Below are 24545 nucleotides of genomic sequence, written 5' to 3'. Positions count from 1 at the left end.
TGGTTCTTAACTAAATCCACCTCTTGTTCTTTAATAATATCAAATGATGTTTATTATCAAAGGAAATAAACTAATTACTACTACCATTTCCAATTCCATTCAAGTGTTTGAACTTTGAAAGCATAGAATACTTACTAATTTAAGTTGATTATATTAAAAACTCTTAGATTGAGTAGAAGAAATAAATAAAATCATACTCTTTATTTTCTAGCTCTCTCGCAAACTATAAAAATAATATATTTTAATTTTTTATTTTATTTTTGTTCAGAAATTTAAATTAGTAAAAAAAATAGATGAAAAGAAAAAAGAAACCTGCTACTTTTTAGCGGCACCATAGAGCCGTCCCGTCGCTAAAGAGGAGGGACGGTAGAAATCCCCCGCTACACTACTATTTCCAATTAAGGGAAAGGCATCAACAATACGCCAAACTAACCGTGGCCAGATTAATTATAGAGCGAATAGTGGCGACTGAATTTGAGCTCAGGTCTGAAGTTTGACCAGCAGAGAGAGAGATAGAGAGAGAGAGAGAGAGGGACTGCGCCTACTTTCAGAGCGCGTTGGTCGGGACTTGGGGGGGTGGGTGTTGCTGGTGTGGACTTCCTCTGTAGCTCTCTCTCTCTCTCTAGAGCCCCCTCGCTCTCCTTCTCTCTCTAAAAGCTTCTTTTGCACTTGTGTTTATGCGCCTGCTGATCCCTTCCCATCACTATCATCATCATCACATCATCATCGTCTGCACAGCCTCTCTCTTTCTTTCTCCCAGAAAGAAGCAGTCCCAATAATTTCTTCCATTTTCTCACAGATCCAGCTCATCCTTTCTCTCCCCTCCTCTGTTTTGCTGGTATGGTATACCATCTCCGTCAATCTTTATTTTATCAGCTGTGTTAACTGTTCTTTGACCATGCAGATCGATGTCGAGTTTTTAATTTTTCAGTCCTGCGGTTCATCTGATTTCTTGTTTATTTATTTATCGTGGGCATTTGATTATGTTTCGTGGGTGTTTTAATCATTTTCAATCTGCTTTTCTAATGTTCTTTTTTGTTATTTATTTTGTAATTTATGGTTGTGTTTTTTCTAGTTTTGCCAAATCAGCAGCCTTAATTTCTTCTTAATTTTGATACGGTTGATTTGTTTTAAACTTCTGGGTTTTTCTTCTTTTTTAACCCCCTATTGATTTGCAGTTGGTGTCATTGGACTGGAGTTCCAGTAATGATCGGAGCAGATACTGTGGTAATTTTGATGAAATACGAGGTGAAAATTTATGGGATCAGTTTTTGTGACGATCTGTTTGAGAGAAACGTCGATTAGCTGCTGATCATTTCAGTTATAATTCCTCATTTGGACAATAAAAGGGTTCTTTATAGTTCTTGTACATATTTCAACCTCTTGCTTTTTTATGGAAATCTTGACCTACAAGTGAATAATAATTTTCCATTATTGCAATGGGTGGGCTTTGCTCGAAGGGTTCCCCCATAAATAATGCTCCCACTGGAAGCTTTGCACATACTAATGGTCATCTGAGTCATGGCTCTGAGTTGGTTTATCAGTCCCGTGGATTGCCTGCAAAAATGGAAGGCAATTTGCCCACATCCCCAATTGGGCAAGGCATGGATAAGCAATTACGAGAACCAGTTTCTTTTCCAGATATTAATGCAGTTTCACATGGAACTGACCCAAATGATATCTATGATGGGATTCCTCGCTTGTCAAGGGCATTATCAAACAAATCTAGATCAGCGAAGTCTAAGCAGGCTGCTGTTGCTAAGGCAAGTTCAACCTAGATGTGTTCCTCAGATGTTCCTATGTATATTTCAGTTTATGCTTCTCCGGATCTCTCTTTCTTTCTCTATATATGCTTTTAGTTTGTGGCTGTATTGCACTGCAAGGTGTTATAGAATAAACGGGTTACTACCATCTACTTTGCTATTGGTTAAATTTGTTCTATGCAGCAGTAGCCATCGAGCACATGGGATGCATGTGTAGTATGTCTTCATTTAACTTTTTAAAATAAATTTAATTAATTCTTTGCATTTTTTTTTAATTTTTGTCTATTTTTATAATTTATCTAATTTCATTATTTAATGTCTCTAACATTTACTATCTAGTCCACTGTAAATTAGTTTACAAAGTTAAATGTGGTTAAGTAATAGTTAATTTTGTAATTGAATTTGAAAATTTGTATAGGGATATTTTAGAAAGTTAACAAGTGGACACCTATGAACTAGTTGTAGTTAGTCGTGGGTTAATTTTGAGTTTTGGTCTTTACATATTCATGTAGTAATTATAAGTAGTTACGAGTTAATTGTGTGATATCTAGTAATAGATTTCTATGCATTGACTATTCCTCTAGAATGCGTCCATAGCAAGAAATTAAACCATTGCACAACATAGTTGTACAGAACTGCAATGGAGTCAATTCATGAAACCATTAGTGTAATCTTCTTCATGCAACAAAAAGACACTGATTTTAAATTATAACATGCTTTCTAAAAAGCAGTGGATTAGCCTTTTTTTCTCTTTGGATGTTGGCATGCAGCGTATGAAATGCATTAACTTTTATGTAACAAAATTGAGAGTACCAGTGACTAGTTAATTTGATATTTTTTAACATGTGTAGTTGCATATTTGAAAGCCACGAGAATGAAAATCTTCTTCCCTCAATTTTTTTTTGAATTTTATTAACATTTAACTTTGAAATTTACACTTATATTTGTTTTTTGTATGTGAAGATATACTGACACTTGTCAGCATCTAAACTTATTTGAAATGAGTCATACTCCTAGACTGTATTTTTGCGCCTAGGCACATTGGTAAGGACTGTTTGGTTGCTCCTTTTTTTCTCCTGTGAATAATGGGTTTGAGTTTTGGAAAGATTATTGTTTGCATGCAGATTGCAGGGTGAGACTGAGTGTGTCAGACCACCCTGCCTGGACCCACATTGCTGGGTGCCTTGCATGGGGGGGTTACATGTGAATTAAGCTAGGCCGGAGATAAGCGTTTAAGCTTGGCTCAATAAGAGAAGGGTGTGTACGTTCAAGCTTGAATTCGAGTCATGCTTGACAAACTCTTTGGCAATCACTTTCAACTGAAAGCTTATGAAGTTTGAGCTTGGATTAAACCAACTCGAGTTGGTGAGAGCTCAGATCTTGCATGCTTGAACTCTAATGAGCTCTGATGTAATTAGTTTGTTATTTGTACATGGAAACACTAAATGTATAAGTACATATGAATGATAAGTATGTTAATTATTTCTGTAAGTATATAAAAACTAATAAACATATTTGAGCTCACAAGCTCATGGACTGAATAAAGAACTTCAAGGAAGAAGTGGAAATATAACAATAGGAGGGTTAAAAAGGATGTATAAGCAAAATGCAAAGCAAGATAAAGGGACAGAGGAATATAAAAGGCAACCTAGGAGGGATGGTTCCTTGTGTAGTAATACAATCATTGGCACCCCTCTCATCAAGCATATTTTTTATGTTGTTTGTAAAACACTTCTGTTCCTAATGACTGCTTTGCTATAGTTACAGAGATGTGAATTTTAATTCCTGCTTTCGTGTAGCAAATCACCATTGAACTAGCTTAGAGTTATGATATCCAGCATCCCTTTAAGAGTTGCTGGGAGAGAGGGGTTGGACATCTTACTATGAACATATTGCTACTTGCAAGTTCATTATCACTTCTATTTTATGTGAATTTTCTTTCATATATATGATTGTACTTTCTATTGGTTGTTTCATCTCCTTTGTACTTTTTAAATGTTTATTGTATTAGAGATAAGAGTTATAAACTTCACGCAAGGCTACATGAACAAGTTTGAATTGGAGACGTGGACATTTGACAGCAGGCTGTGCTCTTGATATATTAATTATTTTCACCCTATGTGATTAGTTTCAATATATCGACAAGGAAGATGAAGTAAATGTTTTATAGTGAGTGTTTAATTTATTGAAGTTGCTATTGCTATGGGTAGGATGATGGCTACTATGAAGGGAAACACTTCAGGCTTTTACTGCATGTTTGGTACATTGGAATGGAATGGAATGGAATCAAATTTATCACTTGATTTCTTCAAGTTGTCCGTTCAATTTTTCATTCCATTCCATTCCTAACCCTTCCATTCTGCAAGCCAAACATGACATTAGGGTTGACTTGAAATTAAACAAGCAAAGGATGGTTGTTGTATGCTAGGATTTTTAAAGGTTGCTCAACTTGCTCACGGTTGCTTTGGGATAGAGCGACTTTCCTCACATCCCTTTGGGTGCACTCTCTTGAGTTTTTTTGGGGATTTCTGCTGTTCGACTACATGAGAGATTGGAGGGCAGCGCTCTTGTAATTGATACTTGTACTGTTTTTTTTGGTTCTTATAGTAGTTTATAGTTCTTTGTTTCTTTTATTATCCAGGGAGGACTTCTTGTCCACCATTATGTAATATGTTTCTTATTTTTAATTAAATTGTCTTCTATCCAAAAAAGAAAAGGATTGTTGTTGAATAATATCCGCTCGCATGCAAAACTATAAAAAATGGATTGTACAAGTTCTTTAAATCCCACAAGCTACAATAGTGATAAAATTATTAGTGTGCTAAGAGTTTTTGGATAAAAAAGAAAAATAAAAAAAAAATGTTGGTGAGTTAAGAATTGGAAAAAAGGATAGGAGACCTTGAAAATAGTTACTAAAGAATAAAAATGGAAAGACTAATCAAATCATGGAAAGTTTGTAGACAATGAGAACTGATGATTAAAGTTTTGAAGGGATAATCTCAAGTAACATCTCTCTATCTCCCCCCTCCACCGGGAGGCATATAATCAACAATCATTCTTGGGGACTATATAAGGGGAAAAGCATTGTAAGGAGTAAGTCTTTGTCTACTAAAATGGTTTTATAGATTCTTTAGAGAGTTAGATCAATTTTCATCACCCTTGGGTGAGTTTTAACTTGTATGCACTGTGATGCACAACTATTCTGTGACCACTTGGACATTCTTTGGAGTAAGTCACCACTTGTGATATACTCGAAAGGACACTCAGGTGAAAACTTCTTTTCCTAGCTTGCGCATTGTGTACAATGCTGTTATACTTTTCACCACCTTATTTAATGCAACTTTTTTGGACTCTTGTTTCTTGGTGTTTGTGGGGAGGGGGAGGAGGAGGCTGTCTTTTGATTAAAAATGTTTCATTGTAATCGTTTGGGCTATTTGGGTTGAACATAATGGGAGAATGTTCGAAGATGCCTATTTGTACTATCATTTTTCGTTCACTAGAGATTTCCATCCTTGTTAATAGGCTAATGTTGAGTATTTTTTGTTTCTAATGTAAACTTAAGATCCTTGGTAACAAGCTAATGCTAAGTAGGAGTTTAGGAATATTTCTTTTTGATTTTGTTAGAAAGCGGAAGAAAGTTCCCCATCTTTCATATCTAAAGGTACCATTGTTATAATTTTATGCCACTAAGTTATAGAGCTTCCATCTTTTGTGGCAGTGTTCTTCATTGGATACCTTGGTCAATGAACATTAAAGTTGCCATCTTACCAAGATGGAGTGCTTCCATCTTGCCACATCACTTAGGAGTCCCTTATGCAGCAAAAGCACTTCCTCTCTCTCTCTCTCTCTCTCACACACACACACACGCACACACACACACATTTATCATTTATGTTTCATGGAGTTCTTTTCATCCTTGATGTGCTCACTTATGTTCAATATGTTTAATTTCATTAAGAAACAACATATGGATGAGTTGACAGGAGAGACATGACAGACTAAAATATTTAATGCATACATGTAGATAAGATGATAGGAAGTTGTCGATGACGGTTTCCTAATGCTCAATAGTATGAAAAGAATGTACGACAAAGATCACAATTGCACAAAATAAGGTTCAACTCTTTGGTTCTAGTTGGAGATCCCTAGAGAACATTAGGGAGGCAAAAATATGAGTTAAGTCCTTGGGAAAAAAAAACATTATGGCTTGTAGTTTGAGAAAAAGTAGTTTCAGGTCATACCAAATGGTGAAAAAAAAATTTGTGCTACTCAGTGATTTAAAAGATGTTCTTGAGGGGCGTCTTGATGTGTTTTGAGTGTAAAACACCTCAAGGCATAATGTAAAAGGTGAAAGTACGCCTCAGCCAAAAAAGCTTGCATTTCACGCCTCAACAAACAAGGCGCACGCATTTCAGACTCCACTAATTACAGAGCAGATTAAGCTTCCCACTACATCGTCGAATACTCTATTTCGATTTGTTGATGTTCTTTGAGAGGACCTCTCCTCTGGCAAGACGGCTGGGTTGTCCCTCTTCAACTAATCAAGCACCACGATGCTCTCTCTCTCTCTCTCTCCACTTCAAATTGTCGACCAACTTTAGATCTTTTGCAGATCTGTGCCCTTGTCTTCTCAGGCGACCTCTTTCCCACATTGAGGACCTAATTTTGATTTTGGAGCTTAGACTCTTTAGGCTATTTTTAGGGGTAAAGATTAAGAAAATGTTGTATTTTAATTACTAAATAAAATTCATATTATTTTTAATAGGAATCATTTTATTTATATATTTTTTTAAATAAAAAATTAAATTCCTAAAAGACTTACACCTCAATGCCTTGAGGCATACACCTCACGTTGTAAGGGGTAAAACGCCTTGCCTTACGCCTTTGTCTTATCCCTTTGCCTTTTAAAACATTGGTGCTACTTATACCAAGTAACTGTGGACTTGGAATTAGACCTTGTTGAGCTAAGTTTGACAACAAACACGCTTCATGAATAACTTGATTTCCAAAAGCAAGAGAGATGTGGCGATGATTGCATGGAATGACAAGCAATGAAGCATGGAAATAGATATGACTTATGAGGATACATAGATATAGAAATTATTAAAAATTCGATATATGATATGGGGGGGATACATTTATAATTAGGTTTATACCAATATCTTACGACATATCATCCTAAACATATAAAACAAATGTCAGAAAGGCTTAAATAAAATATAAAACAAGATATGGATAGAAGCATAGAGGTTTAAAGGATTTTGTTAGATTACCACATTACCTAAAAGCTTAAACTATTAGGTTGTGGGCCAACAATGTATATCAAGCCTTAACACTTTTCCACATGTGCAGCTCGACAGCACATGGAGAGATTACCACATTAACTAAAAGCTTAAGCTATTAGCTTGTGGGCCAAAATATATATCAAGCCTTAGCAATCCCCGGCATGTGCAGCTTGACAGCCCGTGGAGAGATAAAGACATGGTAGATAATACCCATTATAAGGAACGCAATAATTTTTCAAAGACCACACAATAAATGCCGGCAACAAGACTTGAACCCAAGACCTCCTGTTAACTAGCTTTGATACCATGTTAGATTACCTCTTTAGCTAAAAGTTTAAGCTATTATGTTGTGGGCCAACAATGTGTATCAACCCTAAAAAGGTTTCATATTTCTTTATCATGTTAGTGAAAACTTGGTGGTCTTCTATTCTGTTCATGGCGAAGGCTAGTTTTATGTTTGTCACAAAGTTGAAAGGAATAAAATAAAAGCTAAAGATGTGGAGCAGAAACTCCTTTGGGAATGTCCAGGCGAAGAAGATTGTTATCCTTAATGGCATCCAAGAGATTGATGAGCAAGAATTTATCCAGGTTCTTGATGATGAACAAAGAGCCAAAAGAGCTATTCTTAAGAACGAATTGAACAAGGTTATTAATATAGAAGAGATATCTTGGAGGCAAAAATCTAGAGCTTATGAATCAAAGAGGGGGAGTGTCATACAAAATTCTTTCTTAAGATAGCAAACGCTCACTATAGAAGTAACCCCTTATCCAACATTGAGATTGGGGAAATAATCTTAACTAGGGAAGAGGATTTTAGAAAAGGTATTTGTGAATTTTATAAAGACCTCTACACTGAGCCCGAGGCTTGGACACCTACAGTGGATGGCATAAATTTTAGATCTCTCAGTTCTTCCATTGTAGGGTTACTTAAGAGACCTTTTGAGGAAGCATAAGTCCTCCAAGCTATTAGAAATTGCAATAGGGATAAGTCGCTTGGACCGAATGGTTTCTCCTTGGCTTTCTTTTAGGCTATTTGGAGCCTCCTCAAACATGACTTGTTAACATGTTTGAGGAGTTCCATAGATCAGGAAAATTCATTAGTTGCATAAATACCACCTTTGTCACTTTTTTTCCAAAGAAAGTTGGGGCTGCTACCATCAAGGATTTTCACCCCATTAGCTTGGAGGGAAGCATTTATAAAATCATTGCCAAAGTACTAGTTGGGAGGTTCAAAAAAGCAATATCAGAACTCATGGTTAGTATCAGCATGCTTTTGTGGCTAGAAGACAGATTATGGATGCTGCCCTTATTGCTAATGAAGTGGTGGATGCCTATCTAAAGCAGGGAATAGTGTGCAAGCTAGACATGGAGAAAGCGTTCGATAATGTCAATTGGAATTTTCTTCTTTATCTCCTCAAGAAAATGGGTTTTGGGCAACTATGTATAGTTGGATTGCTTAATGCATCAAAACCCCAAGCTTCTCAGTGCTCATAAATTGCTGCCCTCCTGATTTCTTTCACTCCTCGAGCAGCTTAAGAAAAGGAGATGCCTTGTCCCCTTTCTGTTTATTTTGGTCATGGAGGTGCTTCGCCTCACGCTGATGAAAGCTATTGAAAGAGGGATCTTTAGAGGTCTCAAGGTGAGCAGAAATGGAAGGCTTTCAGAAATTTCTTATCTTCTCTTTGCTGATGATACAATTACTTTTTGTGAAGATGACCCCCTTCATATACTCAAGCTTTGATGCATTTTGTTAGGGTTTGAGGCCATCTTAGGCCTAAAAGTGTACCTTGGTAAAAGTGAACTTATTCCAATTGGGGAGAACACAAGGGGGGAACTTTCCTTGCTGGTCTTTTGGGTTGCAAGATTTTTTTTTTTGGGTGGGGGGGGTTTACTTTCCTTGCTGGTCTTTTCGGTTGCAGGGTGGGAACCTTTCCCATTAGTTACCTCGATCTTCCCCTCGTAGCCAAATTTAAAGATAAAGGAGTATAGGGCCCCATTATTGAAAATTTTGAGAGGAGATTGGCAGGATGGAAAATGCAAACTCACTCTTGTTAGGAGCACTTTTGATAATGATGCCAAATGGGCCTTAAGTAATTTAACAAAATAATTCATCGATTAATTTCTAAAATGTCTCTATAACTGTCCATTGTCTCCTTAAATCCCCACTATCTCCTACAAAACAGTAAACTTTGGCTGTTTAACGCACACTTGTTTGTGGCCACAGTTAGATAGTTCTTATGGAAATACAAATAATTTAGAAATAAAAAGTTAAGGTGGAAAAATGTTGCACTTAACATCTAAGTTCAAATTTTTTTTTTTTTTTTAATAAATTTCAAGAATCTTAAAGCTACCATTCGTACTCTTCTTGTAATAATATTATTTTCAATGAAAAAGAACATTTATTAAGATGAAAGTTTCAATTTTGTGGTTTGAATATCATATTTCAAGGAAATTTTATGCCGCATTAGAATTTCTGAATAAATTTATAATTTGAGATTTCAATAAGTTTTAGATGATTTGTGGAAATTTTGATGGAAATTTTATAGATGGAAATTGACAGCTATTTAGACTTTGTACGAGGTGGAAAGTGGAAGTTTCAGCAATTTTGTCAAAATTTAAGGCCATGGAGTACTTAGGGGGAGTGTTTTGGGATTTTCCTTTATGGGTCCCAACTTTTAGCCCAATAGGTCAATTCTCTTTAATTTGTTTAAAGGATTAATGTTCACTAAACTGTGCCGCCAATCCAGTTATTAAGACCTTTTTAATGTTTGTTATATGTGCACCTTTTCAAGCTGCTAGTTGCCTTCTGATTATGGGCAGGTGAAAATTCTTTAGGAACAACAATCACAAAGATTAGTCAAATTAGACAATAATAATGGCGTGGACTTATGAGTAAAGGATATGTAACTTAACTGAAAATTAGGGCCTTTGCTTTAATTACCACTAATTTCATGGCTAATTAAAGAAATTAAATAATTAAGGATGACTTGGTTTATCTACTCTAGCAAATTTTTGAGGGCTTGGAGAGAGCAAGGAGACAGAGGTTATGCCGTTGTTCTATGTTTGTAGTTGTTTGGTGCATGTGGTTGGAGAGGGATGCTAGGATTTTTAAGGATTGAATATCATGCATTTATCATGTGATGAAATTCTCTTTTATGTTTTTACACTAATCTTTATGATTGGGAGGGAGTTGAGCTTCTTCTTTGCATGGTTTATTGGATTCCTATTGGACTTCTCCTGGAATGGATTATACAGTCTGGACTCTTGGATGGTTTGTGTTTTTTCTTGGAAATCATTTTCTCTCATTTGTTTTACTATTGTCTCTCTTGTTTCCTTTTTTTTGGGTGTGTCTAAATTCCCTGGAGGTTTTTTTCCCCCTATTCCTTTTAAAAGTTTAGGAAGAAGGAAGGATTGCAAACGGGTCGTGGAACCATGCTGTTTTTGTATTACTTTGGAGTATCGGATTAGAGAGGAATGCTTGTCTGTGATGGTCAATCTCTACCTTTTCACTTGCTTTTGGGATGGAATTCGTTTTCATAAATGCATGAAATTACAGTTTTGCCCTAGATTATGAAGTTGGCCCACAATGAACTTGCTTGTGCACAATTATGAACTAAATGTTAATTATCTTATAGTTGCACCTTTGCAGGTCAGTCTGCAGTGCACGTGCCCAGGATTGGTCTTGGAGACATGGGATGGTCTCATTCCCAATGCCGATCCTGAGGTGTCCTAGAGAGTCTTGGCTTGGTGGATTAAGGAGTGTGCTGACCCTTTAGCAATCAAGCTCTCTCTCTCTCTCTCTCTCTGTCGCTCCTCTTTGAGAAACCCACCTGTGGCCTGGTTCTCCGCTTCGGTTCTTTATAGAATAACCATTATTTATGTATAGTGCAGGCTCTTCTTCCCTTTCAAGAACACTTTCTACGGTTTTCTTGCTTCTTTCTGGGCATTTTCATGTGGTTGCTTCAAAGGAATGATTTTGTTAGACTTTCAGTGGGAATGGATGGGTGGTGTTAACTTTTCTTTTCCCCCTTTTTTGTGTTACTCTTTGTTTCTTATTTTCTCCTTTTTATATTCTCATTATAGGAGGGCACCTTATCCTCTTTGTTGTAAGTCTGTTCATTCGTAATCTATACTTTCTTTTGCTTAAAAAACTCTCTCTCTCTCTCTCTCTCTCTTTCTCTCTCCCCCTTTATCAATGAATTTTTTTTTTGAAAAAAAGTATAGGTTATTTATTTATTTTATTTATTTTTGATAACAAAAGAAGTTGAATTCATTATAATAGAGAGAGCATACAAGGAGGATGAGAAATCTGTTAAGGGTTATTTTGGTCATTTATCATTATTAGTATATGCTAGAGTTATGTTAGTAAGTGTATTATGGTCATTGGTATGTACTTGACATATGTTGTAAATAGAGGGAGAGACCTATCATTGAGGTTAGATCTTCCATTTTACCCAATTATTCAACAGAGTCATCCTCATCAAAAAGAAAAAAAATACAAGGAAAATAAACAACACGGTGAGACCCAACAATGAGATTAAAAAAGCTAGCGAATCCCGATGGATATAAGAAAACCTCACTCCTTTAAAACATGTCTTAGGTTATAAATGCATTAATCTCTCTGTGCGCATTTGTGTGTGTGTGAGGTGCATTTTAGGAAGAAGGAAGGAATAATAGATCTGATGGCACCTAAACAATAAACAACTTCAGGAACGGTGGGCAAAATTTTTGAACTCAATAGACTTATATTTGTTTGGAATGATCAAATACAACATTGCTGGATCTGATGTAAATAAATAACTTTAAGAAGGGGAGATGATCAAGTGAAGAAATGAAAGAAGTTTGTTTGCAACATTAGAAAGAGGTGAAAACTCCAGTATTTATTTATTTATTTTTTGTAAAATGTCTGGAATCCTGATATGCACTAGTCAATATTTGATATTTGTACAGAAACATAATCAGGAAGCTAAACTTACATGGGAAAAATAAATTAAAGACTTCCTTAAATTCCATTCAGGATTTGGCAGTTGCTTCTTGGAATCTATGGAAACTGAGTTGTAATAAATTATAAATGTAGACGTAATCTGCTGAATGAAATTTTATTATAATAAAAAGAAATTCTTTTGACTGATTTATTGTAAATAAATAGGTTTGCTATGCTTTCGTTATGGATGTAATTGGTGAAACTAAATTCTTCGTCTCCTGTTTACGGTCCAGAGAAACATTGATGATGAATCTAGTTTGTTGCATATTTGTATGAATCTATGCATGCATGCATATATGGATTTCTACTTTCCTATGCATGACATTCTGAGTCATCATTGAGGTTGTGAACACCTTTCGCTGGCAATGTATGCTACTTCCAAGCATGTGCATTTAATTTTCATAGCATAATTGTGACTAGTGCTTTCTGCTGGTTCTTATGTTGTTTATCTCTTAATTTAATAGAATATAGAAATTGCTGTTTTTGAAAATTAATGGAGGGCAAGCTTCTGTAAACTTGTTGCCATGCTGTTCAGATGAAGTTTTTTGACTAGCTTTGATTGGTTGTTTTTGTGTAATAGGTTTCAGAAGTTAGTTCACTTCTGGGCAAAGCTGGCACTGCTGGGCTGGGGAAGGCAGTGGAAGTTTTGGACACACTTGGTAGTAGCATGACAAATTTGAACCTTAGCGGTGGTTTTGGCGCAGGGGTGACTGCGAAAGGGAATAAAATTTCAATTTTATCTTTTGAAGTTGCAAATACAATTGTTAAAGGGGCCAATCTTATGCAATCCCTCTCAAAGGAGAACATCAGACACTTGAAAGAGGTGGTACTTCCTTCCGAAGGTGTGCAAAATTTAATATCAAAGGATATGGGTGAACTCCTGCAAATTGCTGCAGCTGACAAGAGGTGGATATGCAAAATTTCTAAGATTCTTTGATATTTTGTTTGACTGAGCATACTTTATTTTCTGGTTATTCCTGCAATTATTGTTTGAAAAGTAATAAATTTATTTCAATATATTCTGGCAGGGATGAGTTGAAAATTTTTTCTGGAGAGGTGGTCCGCTTTGGAAATCGATGTAAAGATCCTCAGTGGCACCACTTGGATCGTTACTTTGAGAAGTAATCCTAAGGGCATATTACCTACTGTAGCTTCTATGTGTGCTTTATGACATTTTAGACAAGTTTCTTATGTTATCCATGTACCCCAAATCTTTTTAGGCTAGGTTCAGAACTTACACCCCAAACGCAACTGAAAGAAGAAGCAGAAACAATTATGCAGCAATTGATGTCTCTGGTTCAGTATACAGCTGTGAGTGTTTCATTGTTGTTGTGTTGAGAAAGTTGCTACTTGGTTCTCCTTTGCTTATGAAATTGGTGAAAAAACATTCCTTTTCTCTATGGTGTTAGATTACAGTACATGATCTTTGCTGGAATAGTCCTTGTTTCTGTTTAATGCCCATCTTTGCTGCTGAGATGAATTATACATACAATGTTGAGAATGGAATGCTTCTTGATATATTGTTGGTTAGTGATATTGAGGAACATTTATCTGTGTGTGAATTTATTTACTTTTTTTTTTTTTTTGAAATTTCTTAAAGCTTCTGAAAGGCTGGCTATTAAATGTTAAAGACCAGACAAGCTAAATTTTGCAAGCATTAATCCAATTATTATCATTTTTATTTGATACTTGCTATACCCAAACGTCCTTAGAAAATTACAAGCCATGGAGTTGTAAATTATCCCCATGGGGTTTTGGCAGCTGATATGTATTCATCTTGTAGTGCTGTTGCACTAATGTTGGACAATAAACATATTTTGAGCAGCGAAAGCAATGGAGATTGGGCTGGGGAACTTGCTCATTGTATTGCACTTGGGCAAGGCTTTTGAACAAGCCCATAGTGTTAATGGGTTGTGTTAAAAAATATGTTTATTTTTTATTTATTTATTGTGGCTTTTATCACAGCCGTTGGATCGTCTCTAAATCCAACGGTTGTGTGGTGTCATATATATGTTTGTAAGCCATGGGAAAAATATAGGGATTGCTTGTCATTTGTGCAAGGAGAACTAGAGGGGGGTTCTCTCTAGGAAGAACTTTTTTTCAACGGGTTGAAGGTGAAGGGGTGTACAGGGGATCTGGGATTGGGGAGAGACTGATCAGATCTTGTACTGCCATCGTTTCATAGTGGATTTTTCTCCAAGTGCACGCTCCGTGGACGTAGGCAACCTTGCCGAATCACGTAAAATCTCTCGTCTCCATTTTTCTGTGAATGTTCTTTGTATGATTTATTTTGTTGATAGGAAGATTAAAATTGCTGTGCGTCAACAAGTGGTATCAGAGCACGGTTTTGATTGGGTGCAGATCTGATATATTAGATCAGATCGGAAGAAATTTTTTGGATCTGAAGTTTTTCCGCGGGAGTGCTCAAGATTAGAGCGGTTCGTTCAGATCGGATTGAGGTACATGAAGATTTAGATCAGGTGTCAGAAATTATTCCAGAATTTTTCAATTTAAGGAGGATCATTTTTCAATTGAAGGTGTGAAAAAAAAAAAATTTCGGAAGAAAAAAAAATTTTCACAGATGAAGAACATGATGAATAGTGCTAGAATTGGGTGACAAACCTGGATTCAGGATCGGGTTGGGCGCTGTTGTTGACGTCATCTTGACAGGTTCTGACGTCAGAGGAGAGAAGGGAAATTTATTTATTTATTTTTTTAATGGCGAGTACTTCGACGGCCAAGTTCAAGGTGGAGCCCTTTAATGGGAAAAATAATTTTAGTTTGTGGCAGAGCACTGTGACGGATGTGTTGGTCCAATAGGGACTAATTAAGGCATTGTATGGGAAAGACAAGAAGTCAGAGACCATGTCAGATGATCAGTGGGAGGAATTGGAAATGAAAGCGGTAAGTATCATTCGCTTAAGTTTAGCTCCTGAAATTAAATACAGTGTGTTGAATGAGACATCACCAGCTGAGCTTTGGAAAAAAATGGAGAATATTTATATGTCCAAGTCCTTAGTTAATAGACTGTATTTGAAGAAACAGTTGTATCGGTTGAGGAATATTTATATGTCCAAGTCCTTGGTTAATAGACTGTATTTGAAGAAACAGTTGTATCGGTTGAGCATGACCGAGGGCACACATTTAGAGATTACCTCAATTATTTCAATAAGATAATCGCGCAGTTGCTGAGTATTGAGGTAAAAATTGAGGAGGAAGATAAAGCACGAATTCTGTTGTATTCGCTTCCCAGTTCACTTGATACTTTGAAAATCACACTACTGCAAGGTAAGGAGACTCTTACACTTGATGAGGTGACTATTGCCATTCTAGAGAGTGAGAATTTTCACAAACCAGATTATCCAGGACATGGAGAAGGGTTGGTGGCTAAGGGTGAGTTTAGCCAATAGCGGGGCAGGAGTTCTAGCAGGGGTAATTGGAATCGAGGGAAATCTCGATCCAAGTCTAGGGGTAAGAGTGGGATTGGAGTAGTGATTGTTTTTATTGTGGGAAAGAAAGGCATATGAAGGACTGTCTAAGGAGGAAAAGAGATTTAGAGGAAAAGAATAGGAAGAAGACTGAGCAGACTACTGTAGTGGAGATCAGTTCATCAATTTTTGATGGGGATCTTTTGCCTATTACTATAGGTTCTAGTTACTTAGCCGATACCTGGACTTTGGATTCGGCATGCTTATATCATATGTGTCCATACAGGGACTGGTTTGACTCCTATGAACCAATCTCTAGAGGGACGGTGTTGATGGGTAACGATGCTTCCTGTGGTATTCTTGGTATTGGAACGGTCAGAATCAAGATGTTTGATGGTGTGGTTAGAACCATTAGGGATGTGAGGCATGTTCCAAATCTGAAAAAGAATCTGATTTCCTTAGGCTCTTTGGACAGTAATGGTTTCTCTTTTTCAGCTAGGGATGGTGTGTTGAAAGTGCTAGAGGTTCACTGGTAGTAATGAAGGGTCATCTGAGGAACAATTTGTACACTCTGGTGGGTAGTAAGTGACAGGTGGAGCTGCAGCTAGTACCTCTTTAGATATAGATACAGATGATACTACTTTGTGGCATATGAGGCTGGGTCACATGAGTGAGCATGGTTTGCAGGAGCCGCACAGGCGGAACTTATTGGGAGGTAATTCTTGTTGTAAGCTTAAGTTCTGCAAATACTGTTTGTTTGGTAAATAGCACAGGGTGAGTTTCAGAACAAGAAAGCATACGAGCAAGGAGGTGTTGGAGTACATTCATTTAGATGTATGGGGTCTAGTACAGGTACAATCTCATAGTGGTGCTATTTATTTTGTCTCATTTATTGATGACTTTTCTAAGAAAGTTTGGATGTATTTTCTGAAGCACAAGAGTGAGGTATTCAGTAAGTTCAAGGAATGGAAAGCTCAGGTAGAGAAGCAAATAGGGAAACAAGTGAAGTTTCTGAGATCTGACAATGGATTGGAGTACAAAAACAACCAGTTAATTGATTTCTGTAAGGAAGAGGGGATCACTAGGCACTATATAGTTCCACATGGGCCATAACAAAATGGGGTGGCTGAAAGGATGAACAGAACATTACTAGAGAGGCCAAGGTGTATGAGGATTCAGACTAATCTGCCTAAGTCATTCTGGGCAAAAACAGTGGCATGCTATCTAGTAAACAGGTCTCCTTTTGCAGCTATTGACACAAAGGTTCATGAGGAGGTATGGACAGGTAAGCTAGTAGATGACTCTGTGTTGAGAATATTTGGTTGTCCATCGTTTGTGCATGTGTAGGAACAGGACAGATCAAAGTTGTACTCTAAGTCCAAACTGTGCGTATTTCTTGGTTTCTAAGAAGGAGTGAAGGGATACCGGTTGTAGGACCCTATAGTACGGAAAGTGGTCATTAGCAGGGGTGTGGTCTTCGATGAGGAAGCCATGTTGAAGGAGAATGCTGATAAGAAGGTGGAGTCTGATTTAGCGGGAGTACCTATTCAGGTGGAGCTGGACAGTATTCAGAATTTAGGTATGGGTAATACTTAGACTACTGTTGTTGATTCTGTTGCACAAGATATAGTGAGAAAGGCTACAATTCCTCAAGAAATTCCTCAGATAGGTGATAGACATGAGCCTATAGGGCTAGCCACCGGTAGAGAAAGGAGGAATGTTAAGCCTCCGGTCAGGTATGGGTTTGAGGACTTAGTTGCATTTGCTCTGATTACTAGTAGTGGAGATCCTTTTGATTTTCATGAAGCAGTTCAGAGTTCTGAACTAGATAGTTGGCTTGGAGCCATGGTTGAGGAGATGGAATCTCTTCATAAGAATGACACTTAGGTGTTGGTTTAGAAGCCCAAGGACAAGAAGTTGATTGGTTGTAAGTGGGTTTTCAGAAAGAAAGAACCTACTTCAGAATCAGAAGGAATAAAATAAAAGGCCAGGCTAGTAGCAAAAGGATACAAACAGGAAGAAGGTATAGATTATAATGGAATCTTTTCTCCTATTGTTAAGCATGCTTCTATTAGATCCTTGTTAGCATTGGTTGCCATGTATGATTTAGATTTGGAACAGATGGATGTAAAGACAACTTTCTTTCTTGGTGAGTTGGAGGAAGATATTTTTATGGAGCAATCAGAGGGGTTTGTGGAACAAGGTAAAGAGCACTTGGTATGTAAGTTGAATAGGTCTTTATGGTTTAAAGCAATCCCCTAGGCAATGGTATAAGAGGTTTGATTCTTATATGTTGAGAATTGGGTATGTTAGAAGCAGTTATGACAGTTGTGTTTACTTCAGATTGCTTAACAGTGGTGTATATGTGATCCTTATGCTATATGTGGATGACATGTTGATTGCCTCTAATAGTTTTGATTAGTTGAATGTGTTGAAAGCCAGGTTACAGGATGAGTTTGAGATGAAGGATCTTGGTGTAGCTAAAGAGATCCTTGGCATGGAAATCAGGAGGGACAGACAACAGAAGAAGCTGAGGTTGTCACAGGGTAAGTATATTGAGAAGGCGTTGGAAAAGTTTGACATGGATAAGGCTAAACCAGTAAGTACACCTCTAGCTTCTCATTTTTAGTTGTTTGCTAAACTGTGTCCTTCTACTGATGAGGATAAGTTGGATATGGGTAGTGTGCCTTATGCCAGTGCAGTAGGGAGTCTGATGTATGCTATGGTATGTAGTAGACCAGACTTGTCATATGTAGTTAGTTTGGTAAGCAAATATATGACTAATCTAGGTAGAATGCATTGGAATGCAGTGAAATGGATTTTTAGATATTTGCGTGGCACTTCTGATTATTGTATCTTGTTTGAAAGTACTGATGATTGTAATGTTTAGGGTTATGTGGACTCCAATTATGCAGGTGATTTGGATAAGAGGAGGTCTACTTCTGGCTTCATTTTTACCGTGGCTGGTGGTTCCATTAGTTGGAAGGCTATGTTGCAACCTACTACAACTTTGTCTACTATAGAAGTTGAATACATAGCTTTGGCAGAGCCAGGTAAGGAGGCTTTGTGGTTAACTGGACTGATTCAAGAACTTGGTGTTATGCAGGATAGGTTACACGTATTCTGTGATAGTCAGAGTGCGATCCACTTGACAAGGAATTAGGTCTACTGCTCTCACACAAAGCATATTGACGTGTGGTACCATGTAGTTAGAGGTTGGGTTGAAAGTGGTAAGTTCCAGTTATTGAAGATCCACACAGATGGAAATGCTGCAGATATGTTCACGAAGCCTGTTACATTAGCTCACAAGTGGAATTCTCAACAATCTCTCCCTCACTTGTGAGTTCCAACTGCTCCCCCTTGAACGGAAACTATCTCCCTTATGAGAGTAAGCCCAATTCCCCAACAGTTGCTCAAGTGTGCCTTACCACTGGCGCCTTCCGTGCCTCGGATTGTGTTCCGCGTGCCTCTGAACCAATCCTACCTTCCACGTCTTGACTTTATTCGGATCCATCCCAGGCCTAGATGATCCTTATTGGCCTCGGTCACACACTTGATCCTCTAACTGTTAGCATGTTAGGAGAATTAGTTTCACGTCTCGACTTTTTACAATGTTGCTGACCCAAAGTTACAAACCTGGCTCTAATACCACTTGTTAGGACCGGAGGAGCCTATGGGTGGGCTTGATACACATGGGTGAATACCAATTTGACCCAAAAGCTTAAGCCTATTGGGTCTTGGGCCCAACCATGTATATAAGCACCCATCATCAACTCAAATTTTCCAATGTGGGACAAGCTCATGAGTGGAATTCTCAACAGGTTGGATTGAATTTTTTTTTTCCCAAAAAAAAAAATGTTTACTTTTTGCTTTATTTTGGATCGCGTGGATCAAAAGGAATGTGCGGATTTTAATGACAAAACAAATTTCTCTTATATGTTCTTTGGTATAAAGTTATTTCGTTTTGGCTTCTCTTTTAGCTCATCATTGGCTTTTTTTTTCCCAAGGAATCTTTGCTATTAGATCTTCAGGGGGATTGGAAAGGGGCTCTTATGTAACTGTTTTTGTTTTTGTTTTTTTGTTTTTTGTTTTGGTTTTTGTTTTTGTTTGTTTTTTTTTTTTTGTATTTATTGTGGATTACTTATCCTCAACTTTTTTCTAATTTTCTCTCTTCTATTAATGAATTTATTTTCTATAAAAAAAATTGTTTTTGGACAAAAGGTTCCTTCAACGAGCTCAAGTCCAAACATTTTTGATAGAGTTGGGGAGGCAGTTGTTATAACCCATGGGTTTGATCAACCTTCTAATAAGGGCTATTGGGATTCTTTTAGCGGGGGTTCATGCAGTAGAGAGGCCCAAGAAGCTTCTTATAGCAAGAACTAGGGTGAATTAGTCAAAGATGCGAAGGCGAGAAACTCTCAGGTGGAGCAGGAACTACAATTAGTTGGTGGTAAGAATGATGAGAGTCTTAACTGGGTATTTTTGGCAAATTATGGGATGGAAATGAATGTAAAGATGACTGTGGATACGAAGGTGTATAAGGGCTGATCAGGAAGGAAGGAGGGTAAAGGTAAGAAAAAATTGCTTGTAAACAATTGTATGAATTCAAATTGTAGGGAGGAAAATTTTTAAAAAGAAATGATGCTGTGAATTTTTATGTTTAGGAATTTCATAATTACACTGAGTTTGACATAGATAAGGGGGGAACTCATTCTTAGAAAATGAAAAATTAAGAGAACATCTTGGAAAAGGATAGTGAATTTGATAGTGATTTTGCATGTGATAGTGGTCTATTATTGGATGAGATTTGTGAAAAATTGGATTTTGTGGTTGACTCATTTGATGCACCTAGGGATATTTCTTATGTGCCTCCTCCACTTGAAGGTTTTGAAGATGTACCTATTTCTGAGCAGGGGGCATTGGGTGACAACTCGGCTGTGAATAATCAATGCAGGAAGGGATAATGTATTGGTTTTGTTCAGTTCGGTTCTTTAACCATGGTTGTTGAATGGGCTGAAGTGAAATTGAATCGATAATGGAAAAAATGAAAAATGTGAACCAAGACCAAAACCGAATTGAAAAAATGGTGAGTCAATTTTTTGGTTTGGTTGAATTTGGTCTTGTGGTTTGAATCTGTCTTATGCTTTTTCTTGCCCACTCCCATGAGTAGTAGCCTTGGGCAAAGATGAAGATGCAAGAAACCCAACTATACCTAAATGGACTGCAGTAGCACTAGATGTAGAAGACTGAGTTTGAATTTGTTCAACCATGCTGACAAGATTGTCATACTCCTCTTAGGACACAGCAGATGATGTACTCAACTCAGTGAAGTGGCTAGGTGCCTTGAAGTGTCAACGGTAGAACCACCCTTGACATGTGACTTATTGGCACCTTGGCGATTCCCCATGGATATCCCATTGGCGATCAACTGTATGATTGCCATCTCCACACTGTATGCAAATGCAAAAATTGCCATGGTGAACACATCGTCTTGATACACTACCTCTGCCAAGTTTCCAACTGCCCTCCAAACCTTGTCCTGGCCCTCAAACAGTTCCCCTACCACGGTTAAAGGCAGTGCTAACTATGCTGAACTATCACGTGATAAAGCTTGAGAAGAAGATTGAGAGACATCTTTAGTCATGCATGCTTTATTCGTGGTTGGTTTGGATTCAATGGCAGCAATTTGATCATGAATTGCTTGAAGCTAGGGACTCAATTTAGAGAGGAACTTCGCATCCACAAACTCTATCCTATGTTATAACTCTGCCCAATGTTACTAACTGGTTGATAGATATTGAGTTCCTCGTGCATACTCTTCAAAGTGCTATAATACTCACAAAATGGACCTACCTTCTTAGTTATATTTGAAAAACTTCTCATGCAGGTCAAAACATGAGTTTGATGCTTGTCTTGTGAGAAGCTTTCACAGAGATCATCCCATATGGCTTTGGTTGTTCTATGAAACATCACACTCGCAGCAATTTGTGGTTCCATGCTATTCCAAAACCACACAAGAAACATGTCATTCTCTTTCATCCAATTTTCATAAAACTTGAAGTCTGAAGATGGAAAAGAATGCAGCAGATACTTGGACTTTCCTTTGGTATTAATGTGCGCATGCACTGCACAAGACCGCAAGTAGTTGGAGGATCTGACCAGTTTGATGGCTGTGATTTGCACACTAATAGTATCAGCTGAATCTTTCTCTGTAGAGGCCATTATAACCACCCCAATACACCACATCAGCATGCATCAGTATCAGGAATGAACAACACAGCAACAGTGCTGAATCAGGCAGCACAGTCTAGCACAGAATAGCACCAATACTTAAAAAGGCCCAGAACTGCAAGAGGCAGCAGCAACCACGAACTGAAGCTATGGTATCCTAGGAGGAATCACAGAAATAAAATAATCTTTCAGACAGCCAAAGTTGGCTTTAATCACACAGAATAGAGCAGACTGTACTTTCATCACACAGAAGAGCAGGCCACGGCTAAGCACTGCAGGCACTTAAACAAACAGGGTAGGCATTCAATAAACAACCTGGCAGCAGCTAAAGGCAATGCAGGCATAGAAACAGCAATCAGTGTGTTGTAACAGTATCATCACTCGACCATCAGGCTGAAAGGCGTCAGAGCAGCAACAGCAGTCTTATAGGAACAGTAGGTTGCTGACTTTACATGAGCAAACTACGGCAAGCTGCACGACAGCCACAAGAGTGGCTCACAGCTGAAAAGAGAAGGGTATGAAACCCTGGAGTCTCCTAAACATAAAAAAAAAATCTCTACTCTAAGAGTCAACAAAGGAGAGGAAAGAAAAGAGGTTGAGAAGGGCTATAGCTATGTCAGATTTATCAGGTATTGAAAAGTTTAGTGCTCTGATAAATCTGAAATAAGTTGAAGTTTCAATGAAGAAAACACAACACTTAGGGTTAGAGATGGAAAAGAAAAGGGAGGAAGAGATTATAGGAAGAAGGCTCAGTCAGCAGTCTCCAGGAGCTCATGTGCAGCTCCAGGTCTGCCGTCTTTATATATTAATATTAAAACAAACAAGAAGGATAAAAATAACCCCACTCACACCACCTAATTACTAAAAATAATCCCTTTTATGGAAGGAGAATGACACATAGGAACGGAGGAATAATGACCCATGGAGACTAAAGAAACCTCTTCTACTCTTGACTAAAGATGAACCCCTTCTATTTTATATTATGGCATTGTTTATATATTCCCCAGGATATTTTATGATTCATTGTTCATCATTCCTTTACAAATTTATTTACGCACACATGCACACATCTTTATAAGGGTGGGGATTCAAGGCTTCTCCCTGCCACCTCTTATCTTTGTCCCTGGTATACGTAAAAAGGAAAATTATGTGGACTGGATTTTATTGGTCAGGAAATTTCATAGTACATTCTTTGGGCTGAAGATTATGCTGGAATGGTAGGACAGAGTTCATGCTCTCAACTTATTTCTCCTTTCTATGGGGAAAAATGCTTGATGCAGGATGGCATGATGTACTCATGTACTAATTGCAAATATTGTGTTTCAAAACCAAAACAAAATGGAAAGTTTAATATTTTATGGTTGCAGGAATTATATCATGAGATGCATGCTTTGGACAGATTTGAGCAGGACTACAGGCGAAAGCTTCAGGAAGAGGACGCTTCAAATGCTACTCAAAGGGGTAAGCTGTACTTGCATTCTATTTTGTTTATACACTATCAGTTGAATGTATATTATCACATGTGGTTAATGTGATAATAGTTAAAAGTGTTTCTGAAAACTGAAAGCCTATTGATGACTCATTGAGATAACAATGTGCATATTGTTTCTTTTAGAACTATGAATAGTACTTTCTTAATCATCCACACACTATTTATGAGTCTACCATGTTCTCTACTCTTGTTCTAGTATATGCTACCTCTTTTGGTTTCTTGTTTCCTCTTTGTTGGGTTTAAACAGTCAGATATGAAGCAGAGACTCCTCTGATCTCTGCAGATCGAGAGGAAAACTTTTAATGTGTGTTTGGAAAAGAAGTTGGGGAAGGGGATTTCGTTCTTTTGGAAGACAAATATCTGTACAGGAATCAGTGGGTCAGACCACTATTTTGGTGCAAACTATGGGTATGTGACTGCTTGTCTGCAGTCTTCTCAAGATTGAACCATTTTGTTCATTATAGGAAGTTTAGCAGGGTTTGATTTTGGGTTGCAATAAAGGCAAATTGGAATGGCAAGTACATGGTGTGGGAATTATGGATGTTTGTAAGAGGTGTTCTATTCTCATTTTTGAAGGTTTCGATGGGATGAGATGGTGAAGATATGTTGAGATGTTAGCGGATATGCTTCTAGAGTAAATCTTCAGATACAATCATGCATCAGTCTTGTGATGTCTTGCTCATGGGAGTCGGAAGGAGGTGATACCAGGAAGGAGTGAGCCAATAGTCCATGAGCACCAAATGTGGTGCCAAAAACATGGAGAGTTGTGGTCGCTGCTTGGTAGAGTCGTGGAGGTTGAAGGCTCTGTGAGTTCCAGGGCTTCTAGGGTTTGTGGGATGAATATGATAGGTGTGCATGAGCCCAAGAATGGGATGGGTTGGTGTGAGCTTGGCCTGGAATTATTAATATTACTTTAGCACTTAGGCCATATTCTAAATAATACATGTACAGGTCTAACAAGTATGTGGGTCAGCTTATAGATTCATGGATCGGCCCACAATTCCTATTAGTTGTAAAGCCCTCTCTTCAAAAACTTGTTTCTAAGACCAACTTTTTAGGGATTCTAATTAAAGAGATTTTCATAGGTAGAAGGGGCTTTGTGCTTCTTTTATAAGGCTGTTTCACAACTGGGTAAGGGAAGGGGACTTAGGCCATTTCTCCTCTGCAATAATCAGATAATGACCAATTGATGCTCATGAATCTCATGTGCTTGGTTGTGTAGGGGAGGATTTGGGTACAAATAGAATCCTAATCACTAGTTCTGGGTCTTAAATAGAAGATTATAAAAGTTGTGAAATGGAGCAGTCAAAGGAACAACATTTGCTGAATATTTTTTTCATAGACTTTCATGAAAGTGTTTTT

General features: G+C 37.6%; 1 protein-coding gene across 2 annotated transcripts in view; it reads left to right on the top strand.

Annotated features, from left to right (window-relative positions):
- The first annotated feature begins 430 nt into the window (after nt 1–430).
- The window catches only part of LOC131161516 (protein PSK SIMULATOR 1), a 60959-nt gene continuing 36844 nt past the window's right edge, over nt 431–24545 (top strand). The window contains exons 1-6 of one of the 2 annotated variants that reach the window (XM_058117332.1): nt 431–838; nt 1179–1763; nt 12613–12938; nt 13061–13153; nt 13253–13343; nt 23059–23152. In XM_058117332.1, coding sequence (XP_057973315.1) covers nt 1440–1763; nt 12613–12938; nt 13061–13153; nt 13253–13343; nt 23059–23152 — 928 coding nt within the window. In that variant the 5' untranslated portion in view covers nt 431–838; nt 1179–1439. Of the gene's footprint in view, nt 844–1178; nt 1764–12612; nt 12939–13060; nt 13154–13252; nt 13344–23058; nt 23153–24545 lie in introns of both variants that reach the window. The other variant, XM_058117333.1, reaches the window with a different exon arrangement.

The sequence above is a fragment of the Malania oleifera genome, chromosome 8, assembly GCF_029873635.1.
Source record: "Malania oleifera isolate guangnan ecotype guangnan chromosome 8, ASM2987363v1, whole genome shotgun sequence".
Lineage (NCBI taxonomy): Eukaryota > Viridiplantae > Streptophyta > Magnoliopsida > Santalales > Ximeniaceae > Malania > Malania oleifera.
This window is presented reverse-complemented; position numbering and strand designations above follow the sequence as displayed.